Source organism: Vombatus ursinus, unplaced genomic scaffold (genome assembly GCF_900497805.2).
Source record: "Vombatus ursinus unplaced genomic scaffold, bare-nosed wombat genome assembly UNPS02014818.1, whole genome shotgun sequence".
Classification (NCBI taxonomy): domain Eukaryota; kingdom Metazoa; phylum Chordata; class Mammalia; order Diprotodontia; family Vombatidae; genus Vombatus; species Vombatus ursinus.
Window position 1 is genome coordinate 4,022,342 of NW_020954596.1, and position 16,704 is coordinate 4,039,045.

General features: G+C 37.8%; 1 protein-coding gene across 1 annotated transcript in view; it reads right to left on the minus strand.

Moving 5' to 3' along the window:
- Positions 1-16,704, minus strand: part of ATRN (attractin) — a 236,299-nt gene that overhangs the window by 151,574 nt on the left and 68,021 nt on the right. The window contains exons 6-8 of the mRNA XM_027836676.1: positions 16,373-16,541; positions 6,614-6,704; positions 5,376-5,619 (exon numbers count right to left, since the gene is read on the minus strand). Of these exons, the coding sequence (XP_027692477.1) occupies positions 5,376-5,619; positions 6,614-6,704; positions 16,373-16,541 (504 nt within the window). The remainder of the gene's footprint in view (positions 1-5,375; positions 5,620-6,613; positions 6,705-16,372; positions 16,542-16,704) is intronic.

The window sequence follows — 16,704 nt, forward strand, 5'->3', positions numbered from 1 at the left end:
GCTGACCAATTTTCATTTTTAAATTACTGTTAATAACAAGAAAAACAATTGCAACAGAAACAGTAGACAGTTCAGGTGGATCAGAAAACACCAACTTGTTAAATATTCAAATTTTAATTTTAATAGCTCTCATCTATAGAGAGCATCTGAGCAAAACTTAAACTCCAATTTACTACAAATGTTTACTTAATGTCCATGACTTTTCGTGAGGTCTTTAGTCTATAATAAAAGGAGAAAGGAATGAAATTGCTGGTGGCTTTTTTTCTTTTTATGATAATAAATAATTTTTATTTTCAAAACCCTGAATAATAAAATGATGACAGATTATAAAATTGCCAATGGCAATTTGGTTATACAACCAAATTCCCTACCCCTGAACTCTGCCAAAGGTTAAGAAATCAAAACTGATCAGATTCCAGGCAGAACAGGTGACCTTTTTTCCTACTCTTTATATCTGGTATATTCAGCAAGAATTACAAAGTCAACAGAGATTAAATAGGCAAGTAAGCCCCACCCAAGCCCAGACTATAAGAGCTAGACAGCCAATGAAAGGTAAAATCTCTCTGGGTTACAACCCTAAGCCAGGCACAGTAGAAAACCTAAGAAAAGGTGACAGAATATAAAGAAATAACACCTCACATTCCCTGCATTGGTGCCTACTTAGAGTTAATTCAGACTGCTCTCCAGGAAAACTTGTTGAATCGGAAACAGCCTGGCTTCAGAACTCTAAAAGGTCATGCCCACTGTCAAAACCTTTTCCCCTCAAGGAGGACACAGTACAAAGTCCTGTTCAAGGGTAAAGGGAAACAAACTGACAGAATATCCTGAGCTGAACCAGGTTACCGTGGACATTCTGAGAACTGAAGTAGAAAAGAAAGGGAGGTCAAGAGAAATGGGAAAAAATTTGGAATTAATGGCTGAAACCCAAGCAGAGCCATTTTCTATTCTTGTCAGTTAAGTGGCCTGGGCTGCTCTGCTGCAGCGCTGACAGGCCTTAAAACCAAATTGAAGTTATGTTTTATCCTATTCCTCTCATTTCTGACTTGCCAGGGTAACTATCAGACAACATACACCCACTCCTTAGCACTAATTTCTCAGTGGAATGGCCAATGTGCTAAACGATGGACTGCAACTAAAATTAATATCACCTAGGAAAACTAAATGATTTTGTGTTAACAAACTATATTGTAAGCTGCTTCCTTGGTAGCCACTCCCTCATAAGCTAATCATGAGAGGCTAAAAGAATACAGCACACCAGGGAAGTCTTGGTTGCAGAGCCCAAGGGGAGGGATGAGTTGCTGGTGCTGAGACAGTTAGAAGAGGAAGCAGGTGTTAGGGAGCTGGCAGGCATTTAGAACTCCGAACTAGACCTGTGTGAAAAGCCAGCACGTGAAAGACGGATCAGACTTGAATGCAAGGGGATGAGCTAGGAATAACAAATAAAAGATACCAAGAATATATCTCCTCAATGTAAGGAAAAAATCCTAACAATTAGAGGTATCCAAAAGTAGAATGAGCTACTTCAATGGAGGTATTCAAACAGATTTCAGATAATCACTTGTCAAAGATAATGTTATACAGGGAACTCCAGTACAAGTTGGACTAGATGCCCTGTCACAACCCTTCTGAGTTTGTGATTCTGAGGATTCAAAGATCCAGCACGCTAGAATGATGGGTAAAATGAATAAGATTCAATGCAATATTAAAAATGAACTACACAAATGTTTTTCCCCAAGATCTAAATTGGAGTTCAGTTTGAATACCATATTTTAAGAGGGATACTGATAAATGGAATTGCATGCAAGAAAGGATGGCCTGGATCCTGAGAAATCTGCGAACTGTCATATGAAGTACAGTTAAAGATACTGGGCATCTTTAGTTGGGAAAAGAAATTTCAGAAGAGACCTACTAGATATCTTCAAATAATTAACAGAGAAAGGATGGGATCAAGGACGTAATCTTCTACATGAAATTTTTCTGGAGCCCCAAATGCTACTACCTCCCCTAGATAACCTTGTGTTTCTTTTGTATGTATTCAGTTTATGCTAATATATGTACATGGCATCTTTCCAGATAGAATGTAGGCTCCTAGAAGTCAAGAGCAGTTTCATTTTTATCACTGCATCCCCGGCATCCAGAACAGTGCTATTTATTATTAACAAAGAGATGTTTGCTGCCTGACTGAAGGACTGTTAGTTATAGAAAAGAAACCTAAGCTTTATTCCCCATAGCTGCAGAGAGCAGAAGTAGGCCTTACCAATAATACTGAACAGATACTTCAGGGTTCTTGAGAGAGCAGGGCTCATCTAGTATAGCAGCACACTAAGAAGCCGGGAATACAAAACAACTTCCTTCACAGCCAATTCAATCCCTTTTACAATTCCAACCAGGTAATGTGAATAGGAGAAACAGCCCCCCTTCACAGCACAACTGAGAGTGCAACGGTGTTAAACCTCATTAGTGCTAAAACTAAAGACAAATCAGGATACCCTGGGCTGGCTTCTCTTCATCACTTACGTAACAGAAGGCAGTCTAAGCTCGCCTTGGAAGTGATCTCCTAGGCTAAGTTATTGTACTGCAATGTGTCAGCTTCTCTGAATCAGGCTATCACAACTTCTCTGATATCTGTTGGTCCTGAAACATAGCAAGATCTTGTGGGTTTTGGGGTAGATTTTTGGTTTGGGACTGGGGAAAGATATAAGGGACAGATCTAAGGGGAAAGGGAAAGGGAAATATGATGTCAATGCAATACTGGCTTATTCAATCCATGCTTTATTATAAAGTCCTGTGCAGGGAGTCAGAAAGACCTGAGCTCATTCAAGTCTTACTTGAAATAATTATTAGCTGTGTAATCCTGGGCAAGTTATTTAACCTCTATCAAGCCCCAGTTTTCTAATCTACAAAATAAGGATAATAATAATACCTACCTTACAACAGTGTTGTGAGGATCAAATAAGATAAAATACATGAAGTGCTTTGCAAACTTTAAAGTGCTATATAAATTTTAACTATTATTATCTTTTAGTCCAATCTATATCTGAGGAGGAATTCCTCCTCCAGAGGTGATCATTCAGCCTCCATTTGATGGAATTGAATGAAATCTATTCCACTTTTGCACAGCTCTAAAAGTCAGCAAGCTGTTCCTGACATCAGGTCAAAATCTCCCTCTATGAAACTTCCATCCATTGCTCCCAGTCCTACTTTCTGGGGCCAAGAAGAACAAATCTCATCCCTCTTCCACAGACACCTTTTTTATATACTTCTAAGAGAGCAAGCATGCTTCTCTTCTCTAAGCTTAATATACTCAGTTCCTTCCATTAATCTGCATATGACATGGTCTCCAGTCCTCCTGTCCCGCTACCCTCTGGATAATGCACCTATGTCACATCCTTCCTAAAATGTTAACAACCAGAACTTAATATAATATTCCAGATAAAAGCTAACCAGAGCAGAAGAAAGCAGGCCTATTTCCTAACAAAATGTACTAATCTATTAATTCAGTCTAATATCAGAATAATCTTTTTGGCTGCAATTTCAAATTGGGGGGAAGAAAGTCCCAGCCTTCAAGAAGATTACAAAGCTCTCTTCACTAATTTCTAAGTAATTCCAAATTCTAAATTGTGGTTCAAGGTGCCAATCTGAGCCTTTGTGGCTTCCTGAGCTAGAAATCAGCCATAGTCATTTTCAGATTTTTTTTTTTAAGGATTTATTCAAAAGAGAAAACACTGTATACAGAAAAATCAACAATGTGCAAGTAATCAGAAGTGTATAGAAGACTACCTAGGTCACGCTTTTCTGCTTGTTATGCTAACCTATAATCCAAAGTTTCACAGACACAGTCCAAGGCCTGTAAGATTTGTTCCTGACTATGCTACAGAATATCTAGTCCTCACAAAGAGAATGACATCTCTCATCCCTTCAATTCCAGATTAGGCCACCTGGGTGCTTTGGCACCCATACAATGGTTTATGATATACTCTAAATTCATTTTTAACCAATGAGGAAATCTTACTGCCGGTAGATTTTTGCTATTCTATGCACTTTCCCATGCAATCACTTAGATAACTAGATACCTCCCTTTCTTCTACCAATCAGGATTAAAAAGAGCAAAACTATTTCACTTAACTAAACTGTTTTCCATTACCCAAAACAAAAAACACATCCAGTTCACCCCTGAAGTTTACAAAAGGCAATAGTTCTTTCTTCAAGCAGCTTACAACCAATCAGAGTGATAACATAAAATATTCAAATATTTATAATAATCTTTGTGCAGTCATCATAAAAGAGGCATGAAAAAAGTGCCAGTAAGTTTCAGGAAAGGAAAAGGTCCTATTCAGTCACTAAAGATCTTCAAAGGCTCCGTGAAGGAGGCCACATGTTAGCTAAGTCTTGACAAAAGGACGAGATTTCAATAGGTGAAGAGCATTTCAGGCTTCCCTAACTGGAAAGCATGAGGAGGGAAGAGCAGGAGCAAAGGTTCCGTGGCAGGGAAGTATGAAATATTTGGGTAAAAGTGACTGGATGCAAGGCTGGACGCTGGTATGTAGGTTCTGGGCCGCCCTGCAATGTGTAAAACAAAGTGGGGGGTGGGGGGGGGAAATGAAGGCAGGAAGACAAGTGGAACCATCCAAGACCTGTCTCAAGAGCCCATGATAACCTGGTGGCAATACAAACAGACAAGAGAAGAGAGAGCTGACAAGACTGCGGCGGCAGAAGCTCTTGGGCATGGGTGACTTCGGAATGTGGCAGATAAGGGAAAGTCAGACATAAAAGTTCCAGGCCTAGTTAATTAGAAGAATGGTGAGAGGACCACTAACACAAGTTATCTGTGGGTGTCATGCAGTCCTACGTAGAAACTTTCTGCAGGTGGATATCAAATCTCTCAACTCAGCATCCAACCCAGCATGGAAATACATATAGTATTCTGTGTAAATCCAATATGTAAATCTAGTGTTCCGCATGGAGTTGGCATGATTTTTTTTTTTAACTAACTAGGCAAGACAACACGGGAGCCAGGTTTTGGTTTATTTGTTGCTGTGGGCTTTTTTCCAGGTGAGAGCGTGATGAAGGAAGAAATGTAGAAAGGAGTTCCATTTCAGACAGATCAAATAACTTCAGTTTCTTAAAAATTTCCTCCTGGGTCTCAACTTCCAGTACTATAATCATTTCTGTCACTCCAAGACCTTATCCAAATGTCCACACTTCTCATGTTGGAGATTTCAAAACTGGTCAATGGCTGAAATATACAAATCTATTTTGCCACCTCTGATCCTCCATACCATGTCAATGTTAACCAAGTTTCAGGAGAAAAGACTGGCTCAGTGTTAACTATGTAATAAATGTTAAAAAGCAACCACTGACAATGATGTACCTACCAATGTCATATTCCTGCACATTGCTTATGTAGCCATAGAGAGGACAGTGACCAAAGATGACCAGCATGACAACTCGGCCATTTTTCATTGTGACAATGTGTGCTGAGTGCCCAACAACTGCATACTGCTCCTTTGCTTTGGGGGTCAATAAAACCCATGATTCATTTTTAATGTGAAACACCCTCAACTCATTTGTCACATTGCCTGTTGAATCAACTTTTCCTCCATACATGTAGATTTTTTCCTAGAAACAAAATTTGGAAGACATGTTAAAAGGCTCAAACGTGAGAAGAGAAGAAGAAAGGTCATTTATTTCTACTCTACATTACACAGGAAATTCTTAATGACTGCTTTTAGATTCTAGACATTTGGAAAAGTCACTGAAGAGCTGTAGAATCTATATAAATGATTTTCACAAACATGATTTTAGTATAATGTGTGATACTGATATACAGCTTACGGTCTTTTTTTTTTTTTTTTTCCAGGCAGGAATGAACATGATGCAGTGGATAGGGCACTGGGCTTGGAGTAAGGAAGACCTAGGTTCAAGGCCCACCTCAGACACTTACTAGCTGTGTGACCCTGGAGAAGTCATTTAACCTTTCTGTGCCTCAGTTTCCTCATCTATAAAAGGAGGGGGTTGTACTCCATGGCCTCTAAGGTCACTTCCAGCTCTAAATCTATGATCCTATGAGGGTCAAAATTATAATTCATCACATGCCATATCTCCAACACCTGTCCACTCTTCCTGGTCTACCTCTGATGAAGTCTTTTGCAGTATAAAGTGACTTGGAAAAACAAAACTCAACAGGTTTCTCACACTATTCCCTAACATAGAGAAAAGGAAAAAAAAAATGTGAAAACTACTGTACAGTCTTATTGGGCAATATGGTTATTCTTTCTTCAAGTGATCTAAACATTTAAAGATATGCTTGTAACTAATTACATAAGCAGCTTCAATCTGTCTTAGGATTTTAAGTGTCCTGCCCCACAATTACATTTCCCTAATACAATTTGAATTCTATTAAAAATTACTCTGATAGATATCAAAGTCAGCTTAAACTTCTTCTTTATTTCTACTTATCTACTGCTCTGCCTTTTATTATGTTGTCCACATGGGAGGCAAGATTTTACCAATCAAAAGTCATGTTAAATCTCTTTTTAACAACAATACAATAATACAAATTAAACAATCACAGAAAAGTCAAATTTCTTATCCCTTAGCAGAGACATTTTACCTGGTACAATGCCAAAGAATGACCATATCTGACAACCACATCATTTACAGTTTGGTTCAGTGGAAGCCACTCCCCAGCATCAAGGTCATACCTGTACAACAAGGAGAGAGTATGTTTTTACTCAAACAAAAGAAAAGTATTTCACATTCTGTTCTTTATTATCAGTTCTACCACAGAGTCACACTAAACTTGCTGGAGGGGGGGAAGAGAAGGAGGAGGAGGGAGTAGAAGGAGCCATCTAGTTACACCAAGTAAGTACTTGGATAGGTAAGTATCAGGGATGACCCTGGTACTCATAAGAATAGGAAAGTGAATAATAATTGCTATGGACAACAGTTATTTCTGATGATCAACCCATCCAAACTGGGGCTATTGCTTCATTATAGGAATAGGGACTAGGCCTGTGTTTTTATTGATCCAGGAACTTCCAGGTGAGGAAGCACCTCTACCCACACAGATCGGCATTTTCTCTGCAACTTATTGTCAGAGAGTTGCCTAAAGAACTAAGAGATTAAGTTTCGTGCCCAGTGTCACACAGCTGTTATGTTTCAAAGGCAGAAGTTGAGCCTGGTTCTTCCTGGCTCTGAGGCCTGCTATGCCATGCTGAAACTTCAATAAAGAATTTACATGTCATCACTCCCAGGCTAGACTTCAATTCAGCCCACAGACTGAAAGGTGGGGGGAAAGGATGGCAAGAGAAGACATGCAACATATGGAGAGGCTGAAGGGTTATTTTAAGAGCTGTTAAGGGAATTCATATTCACATGCACTTTATTTCATGGTCATTGTGATCTGGAACTGGTAACCTTTATTTTCATTACCAGGCCTTCTATTTTAATTCATTATACAAAATTAAATGTTGAATACAAACATACCCTTAACAACCCAACTAAAAAACTGCAACATTTTGCTATGATGCCATGAGCAGACTGCCCCATTTGTCACACTATTCCTACAGAATTGCCTTACAGAGAGAGACAGAGAGAGAGAGAGAGAGAGAGAGACAGAGACAGAGACAGAGAAACAGAGACAGAGAGAGAGAGAGGGAGGGAGGGAGGGAGAGAGAGGGAGAAGGAGAGAGAGAGAGAGTGAGAGAGAGTGTGTGTTTGTGTATTTGAGACAGGGAGTGCCTGTTATTTCAAACTATCAAGGATAATTAAAAAATGACAAATTTACAAACAGTGTGATTCTCAAATCTGTGCTTCTGGATCTTTCTCTAATTCTTCATATTTTTTTTAAAACAAACCTAGAAAGCAATTATAACCATTTTAATTACAATACCCCCCAAAAAAATGTTTTTAAAGACCTTTTTGTTTCCTAAAAAACTCCTAGGCTTTTAAAAGTTTTGTATGTGCATGTAAAATTTTAAATTCATTTCTAATTAAACTTAAAAGCTTTAGGTTAAAAAGGCAACAAGAGTGCTTAATCAAATTACTCCTGTATGACACAATGTGTTGTGAATTATTTTTGCATTAAGATTTGATCATTTGTCCAAGTACCAGACAGAACTTGCTATTAAAAAGATCAAGGTCAGTAAGATTTTAAACATTACGTCCAGAACCCAAGCACTAACAAAAATGCACCTACCAAAGTCAGATTCCTGCCTACACAGTCACACAGAAGGCAGTGGAAACCCACCCTGAACTGGTGGTAAGCCAACCCTTGGGTTCTAATTAGCTTTGTGACCATGGGCAAGGCACTTATCCTCCCTGATCTTCAGTTTGCTTATTTATAAAATGTACTCATAACACCAATAAGATAATGTATGTGAAATCTATCATAACTACAAAAGACCACATAAATGTCAGCTACTATCATTTCATAAAAGTTAAACATTTCTTTAAATAGCATCTACAAAGGCAAAATATTTGAGAGATATCTGTCATTAATATAAAGATGACATATTTAAAGCCCTGGTATAACATGTTATTTAAGACATTAGTTGTTGTTTTTTTTAAACCAAAGTGTCATAGTCTTCCTACTTTACTGTAAGTTCCACGAGGGCAGTGACTATGCCTTATCTAAATTTTAGTATCTTCTCCCTCCCACCTGTCCCATAGTATAGGGTTTTTGCACACAGAAGGCACTTAATTCTTACTGAACTCAATAAATTATGCAATGAAATAGAATCAAGAGATATTGTGCAGTTTAATATTTCCCTGACACATAGTGTAATTATGACCTAAATGTGAATAAAAAACTTGAAGTAATATTAGGAAATGAAGGTTACATGAAAATATTTCAGTAAAGATCTATTTTTTTCAAGAAATAAAAAAGATAAAAGCAAGTCCACAAGGAAAATAGGTCAAAGTAACTCACAATCTGCAAATTAGATTTACAAAGCACTTTCCAAGTAGTGTACTGGGTGGAAAACATTTGGAATCAGAAGATATGGGTTCAAATCCCAGCTGTTCCTTAATACTTGACCTAAGTTTCTTCATCTGTAAAATGAGAGGGTTGGAGCAGATATTCCCTCAGGTCCCTTCCAGGTCTAAATCTTATGACTCCATGAACCCAATGAGGTAGCCAGCAGTAAAAATGTTTTCATTTAAGAAATGAGAAAAATGAATCTCAGAAAGGTTAAATCATTTGTCTATGGTCACATTATGAGGTAAGCACTACCGGGACTGAAATCCACATCTTCTGACTCCATGACCAGTGAATGTTCTTTCTATTAGATCGTATTGCCTCTTACACCTATTATAATATATGACCTTAATAGCATCAATATTTTCCTAAACTATTATTATTTACCTATGACAGTTTATGACATAGACTTTGATGGGGAAAAAAGCCTTAAAATGTTTTTCACCAATCCACAAATAATTCACCATCTTTAAAGCTACACTCCCCTTTGGTATTAACTTTTAAACAACTAAGTGGATAAAAGAAATGACTCTTCAAGACTGAGCACGAGTAAATACTTTTTTGAGTAACAAATACGATGTTCTTGGCCCTATCCCCTAAAACAATTTATATTACTTATCTAAAAGAAGATTTATTTGTTTTACTTTCAATACTACCTATGTAACTATCACAGGATTTCCCTGAAATCAGTTTTCGTTAAAGAGTCAATGTATCACCATACTTTAAAACTTTCAAGAAGTCAAAGATTTCATCAACATGGATACTCCCTACCCAATGCCTTGGTAGATTTTTCTATATAAGTTGTTGTGGCTTACAAAACTCTCCAAACTTAGATAGGTTATCAGACCAGAAACCTACAATCAGTCACTGGGTTCATACTCAAAGTGTTTCCAACGTGGTAGGTATATTTGGATAATTGGTTAAGTCCTAAAAAGTGAAATGAGAGAAGGTATAATGGCTCATTTGCAGTAACTCTGCTCAAGAAAACCTCATTATGACTGCTTACATACAAAATGTATTTATAAAAACCCTGCTCTGCAAATTAAGAAAGCTTTGTTGTTTCTGATGTAACCACAAAGGCAAGACCATCATTTGAGAGTCTTTCCTGACTCCTGAGAAAAAGAGAGCAAATTAATCACAAAGTTTTCAGTTGCCTAGGAACACCCAACACATTTCTTTTTTTTTTTTTTTTTTGGTTGGGCAACAGGGGTTAAGTGACTTACCCAGGGTCACACAGCTAGTTAAGTGTTATGTGTCTAAGGCCGGATTTGAACTCAGGTCCTCCTGAATCCAGGGCCGGTGCTCCATCCGCTGTGCCACCTAGATGCCCCCTCAACACATTTCTGAAAGAGCCCTATCCTACAAAGACAAATTCTGCCAAGGCCCTGAGGATCTAGATTGTATGCTAAAGGACCAACTACCTTTATAAGTAAAACCACGACCAAACAAAATGCAAAGATCCAAAAGCAGGAACTGAGGGATCCTAACTCCCAACCAATTAAAACACCAGAAAGCCCAAAGCCCAGATCAAAAAACAGGAAACAGAGCTCTGCAAAAATAAGTATAAAAATATAGGGATGGATAATTAAACCACACTATCTCTGTCCACGGAATTGGTGCCACGAGTCAAATATGTTACAGTGGGGATTCTTCTTCTGTTATAGGCTGGACTAGCTGGCCATTGAGAACTTTTCCAATTTTGAAATTCCATAATTCTGTCACAAGACAAGCCCAGGAGATACGACCCTTTGGAACACCGAAATGGAATAATCAGGGGACCAAAGGAAGCCAGGGCCCACCCTTACTACCAGCCAGATAACTGGCTGTGCAAGTTATATCCTTGCAGCTCTCATTAAATAAAAATGGAACCAAGAACACCTAAGTATAGTCATTGTGCTATTTCTAGACAAAGGAAAAGTGCAGCATCTCGCTACGGTAAAGATCTCAAAGGTGGATTAGGCTTCATACTCTTGCTGACTTCAACAAAGCTTGCTATTGCGCTTATTATCTATCTCTTAAGTGCAATTAAGAAGACTCTCAGCACCATGAAAGAATAAGACCTACTAAAGTCTGTAGCCCAGAGCACTGCCTTTGAGAAGCAAGAGTCACTTTTAGACTCTGATAAGTCACTGGAAGACGTCAATAACGGAGGAATGTACAATTAGCTTCTGGCAGAGAAAGGAGGCAATTTCCATGTACGTGTGTATGCCTGTATGTATGTATGTATGCACGCATGCACGCCTGTATGTATGTATGCATGCCTGTATGTATGTATGTATGAATCTCCAAAACAAAGAGCTTCTAGGTAATCTATTATACAGAAATTCATACTAAAATAGTCCATGCAACCAGAATAAACAATTCAACTGTTTCTGTAGATGAATTTTCAAATTGTAGAACTTCTTTTAATGACACAGAAGCACAACATACTATAAGTTAAAGGGTTTAGTCATAATAAAAGTATTAGTTGCTAATAATTTCTGCTATGACTTGCTTCCCTGATGGCTATAGGAAACGATGAAGCTAATACAGTCACTGAGAGTTCTGTCTTTCACAGTTATGGCTAGGAAAAGAGTACTTAAAGAAATAAATAATAGAGATGATCACAAAAGACAAAATAGATACTTTTAATTACATAAAATGGAAAAGCTTTTGTGTGAACAAAATCGACGTAACAAAGAAAAGGAGGGATATTGTGCATTAGGAAAAAAAATATTTGCAGCAAATATCTGATAAGTGTCTGGTATCCAAGATATATACAGAGATAACACAAATATAAGATCAAGAGCCATTGCCCAATGAATAAGTGGTCAGAGGTTATGAACACTTCCCAAAAAACAGTTATTAACAACCATATTGAAGACTGTTCCAAAACACCAATAATAAGAGAAATGCAAATCAAAATAAATCTATGATTTCACCTAATACCAAGCAAATGGGTAAATATGACAGAGGATGGAAGCAGTCAATGTTAGAGGGGCTATGGAAAGAGAGACACGCTAATATGCTGTTGGTGGAGCTATGAATTGGTCTAACTATGATCAACTGGGAATTGGGTTTAAAAAGTGACCAAAATGTCCATTATCCAAGACGCTACTGCTTAGCATGTAGCCTCCAAGGATGTTAAGACAGAAAGAAAAGTCCCACATATTGCAAAATATTCATGGCTATGCTTAATGACAGCAAAAAACTGGAAACTAAGTTGATGTTGATGAGGAAATAGCTTAAAACTGTAGTATATGAATGTAATAGATATTACTGTGCTGTAAAGAACTATTAACATTAAGAATCAAGAAGCATCAAAACATTTACATGAATTGATAATGAGTGAAGCAAGGAAAAGCAGGAAAACAACATCCACAATGAGAACAATGTAAAGGAAACTTTAGTATTAGTTACAGTCACAAAGCTTGACACAAGAAGAGATTATAAGATATGCTTCCCTCACTTCTCTGCAGATATGTAATACTAAAGGTGTGGGATACCATATACACTGTGAGTATTAGGTGATGAACTGATTAGTTTCCTTTTCCCTCTATTTTATTCTTTGTTATGAGGGATAGTTTTTTTGGTAAGGAAGGTAAGGTATAATGTTAAAAACAAAACTGTCAATAAAAATTTTAAATTTTTCTAAAAAAAATAGTTTCCTCAGTGGGGTGGAGCCAAGATGGCAGAGAGAAGCCAGGAAGCTGCCTGAGCTCTTTCTGGTTTCCCGTTGGAAAAAACGTTAAATCAAGCCTCTAAAAGAATTCTGGAGCAACAGAATACACAAAAAGACAGAGTGAAACAATTTTCCAGCCCAAGAAAACTTAGAAGGACTTCAGGAAAGGTCTGTCTCACTTGGGTAAAATGGGAGTGCAATCCACTGTAGGCAGTGTCTGAGCAAGCCAATGTGAGGCTCTTAGCCACAGCATAAATCAGCAAGCGAGGCCCTGCAGTCCTGGTTTAGCAGGCCAGTGGCACAGCAGGCCAACTGTGAGGCTCACAGCTCCAGAGAAGTAGGCAAACTGCCAGCCCCAGAACCAAGGCATAATAGGTGCAACTAGGCCAGGCAACCCTAGCACAGTGGACAAGCCACCAGCCCCAGAGGCCCAGAGCAGAAAGCCAGTGACAAGGTCCTTGGCCTCCAGTGCAAAAAGCTTGGGACAGTGACCCCTGTACCCCAGGAGAGCTCAACTTTTAGAAATGAGCAAAAAACAAAAAAGGGCCCTGACTATAGAAAGCTACTATGGCGACAGAAAAGATCCAACTACAAAGAAGAGGACAGCAATGTCAAAATGCCTACATGTGAAGCCTCAAAGGGGAATATGCATTGGTCTCAAGCCCAAAAAGTCCTCTTGGAAGAGCTCAACGAGGATTTTTACAATCATGTAAGAGAGGCAGAAGAAAAATCGGGAAAAGAAATCAGAGTTACACAAGAGAATTATGAAAATAGAGTCAACAGCTTGGAAAAGGAAGCACAAAAACTGACTGAAGAAAAAACTCCTTAAAAAATAGAACTGGGGGCAGCTAGGTGGCGCAGTGGATAGAGCACCAGCCCTAGATTCGGGAGAACCTGAGTTCAAATCCAGCCTCAGACATATAACACTTACTAGCTGTGTGACCCCAGGCAAGTCACTTAACCCCATTGCCTAGCCAAAAAAAAACAAAACAAAACAAACAAACAAACAAATAGAATTGGTCAAATGGAAAAGGAGGCACAAAAGATAACTGAAGAAAATAATGCCTTAAAAATTAGAATTGGGCAAGTAGAAATTAATGACTCTATGAGACAGCAAGAATCAGTCAAACAAAATACAATTCTACCTATTCGGTGCCACACCAAACAAACTACCAAAAATTATTTTATAGAGCTAGAAAAAAAAGGTCAAGAATATCAAGGCAATTAATGAAAAAAAAAATGCTAAGGAAGGTGGCCAAGCCATACCAGATCTAAAACTATATTACAAAGCAGCAATCATCAAAATTATTTGGTACTGGCTAAGAAATAGAGTGATGGATAAGTGGAATAGATTAGGTACACAAGACATAGTAGTAAATAACTGTAGTAATCCACTATTTGATAAACCCAAAGACTCCAGCTTCTAGAATAAGAACTCATTATTTGACAAAAACTGCTGGGAAAACTAGAAAATAGTATGGCAAAAACTAGCCATAGACCAACATCTCACACTGTATAGAAAAATAAGGTCAAAATGGGTACATGATTTAGATACAAAGGATGATACAATAAGCAAATTAGGAGACCAAGGAATAGCTTACCTCTCAGATCTATGGAGAATGGAAAAATTTATTACCAAACAAGGAATAGAGAACATTATGAAATGCAAAATGGATAATTTTATTACATTAAATTAAAAAGGTTTTGCACAAATAAAACCAATGCAACCAAAATTAGAAAGCAGAAAGATGTGAAATAATTTTTACATCAAGTGTTTATAATAAAGGTCTCATTTCTCAAACACATAAAGAACTGAGTCAAATTTATAAGACTATAAGACATTCCCCAATTGATAAGTGATCAAAGGATATGAACAGGCAGTTTTCAGATGAAGAAATTAAAGCCATCTATAGTCATATGAAAAAATGCTCTAAATCACTATTGATTACAGAAACACAAATTAAAACAACTCTGAGGTACTACCTCACACCTATCAGATTGGTTAATTATAACAGAAAAGGAAAATGATAAAAGTTGGAGAAGATGTGGGAAAATTGGAACACTAATGCATTACTGGTGGAGTTGCAAACTAATCCAACCATTCTAGAGAACAATTTGGAACTATGCCCAAAGAGCAATCAAACTGTGCATACTCTTTGATCCAGCAATACCACTACTATGTCTGTGGCCCAAAGAGATCATAAAAAAGGGAAAAGGACCCACATGTACAAAAATATTTATAGCAGCTCTTTTTGGGGTGACAAAGAATTGGAAATTGAGGGCATGCCCATCAACTGGAGAATGCCTGAACAAGTTGTGGTATATGAATGCAATGAAATACTACCGTGTTATAAGAAATGATGAGCAGGCAGATTTCAGAAAAATCTGGAAGGATTTACATGAACTGATGCTGAGTGAAGTAAGCAGAAGCAGGAGGACATTGTAAATGGTAATAGCAGCATTGTGCAAAGATCAACTATGACAGACTTAATTCTTCTCAACAATACAATAATCCAAAGGGCAACTAGGTGGCGCAGTGGCTAGAGCACTGGCCCTAGATCTGGAGAACCTAACTTGAAATCCAGCCTCAGGCACTTGGACTTACTAGCTGTGTGACCCTGGGCAAGTCACTTCACCCCATTGCCTAGACCCCCCCCACCCAAAAAAATAAAATGATCCAAAACAACTCCAAAAGACTCATGATGGAAAATGCTATCCAAATTCAGAGAAAGAACTGTGGAGTCTGAATGCAGACTGAAACATACTATTTTCACTTTATTTTTTGCTTTTTTGTGGCTTTTCCCTCTTGCTCCATTTCTTCTCTCACAACATGACTAATGTGGAAATATGTTTACACGATTGCACCTTGTATAACCTATATCAGATTACTTGCCATCTTGGAAAAGGGGGGAGGGGGAGGGAGGGAGAAAAAAATTTACAACTCAAAAATCTTGTATAAATGAATGTTGAAGGGGCAGCTAGGTGGTGTAGTGGATACAGCTCTGGCCTTGGAGTCAGGAGGACCTGAGTTCAAATCCAGCCTCAGACACTTGACACTTACTAGCTGTGTGACCCTAAGCAAGTCACTTAACCTGGATTGCCTTGCCAAAAAGCAAAAACAAAGAACCAAAAACAAACAAAAAAGAAGAATGTTGAAAACTATCTTTATATGTAATTGGGAAAAAAAAATACTATTTTACCCCCCCAAAAAATAGTTTCCTCTCTAAAGGAAACTATTTGAATCATTTCACCCTACCAAAACCAGTCTGAATATGTAAGCAGGAGTATCAATCAGAGTCTCTTTGGAAAAAAACAATCTGCTTAAGATGTCTTTCTCTTCAAGCCAGAATGGTAGCTGCCTGGAAAGAGTGTAGTTGAGAAGACTTAAAGGCAGAGAATTAGGAGAGAGCAGTTATTAAGAAAGCCAAGTAAGGAGAATATTCTCAGCAGAAGGAGATGTATTGTGCTTGTTAATGTTAGAAAATATTCTACTCTACTTGAATACCAGCATGATCCCAAGTCTTTAACTGAGTTTCTATTGAAATGTTTAAAGTATTTTTGATTAAAGAAGTGGATTTCTCTCACTTTTTAAACCCTCAGTAGGAGAATTCAAAACATCAATGTCAAAATTGTGTTTGAAAAAGAAAGTATTTTTCTTCATGATCACAGTTTTTCTGACAATTAACACTAAGCATATTTTCAAAACGTACAATACAAGTTATTCAACTTACGCCAGAACCATGTTGTAATCTGAATGGTTGAACATATAACCTCCAACAACCCACATTATGTTACCATTGACAACAGCTTTGTGGGATGCTCTGGGGAGCTTTGGCTGAGAGTATTCCTCCCGAGTCCAAAATGACTGATTAGCTGGCACAGGAATTGCACAGCCAGGTCCTAGTGAGAAACATAATAAACACTGGTTAAACAAAAGAAGATTTTACATTTGGGGAGGTTTGTTCTTTATAACTGAGGCAATGAATCATAGAAAAATGTACCTAGAACAGAAAAATCACCAAGTTTATCTCTCTCCCATATATAACCTCAGCATCTACATAGA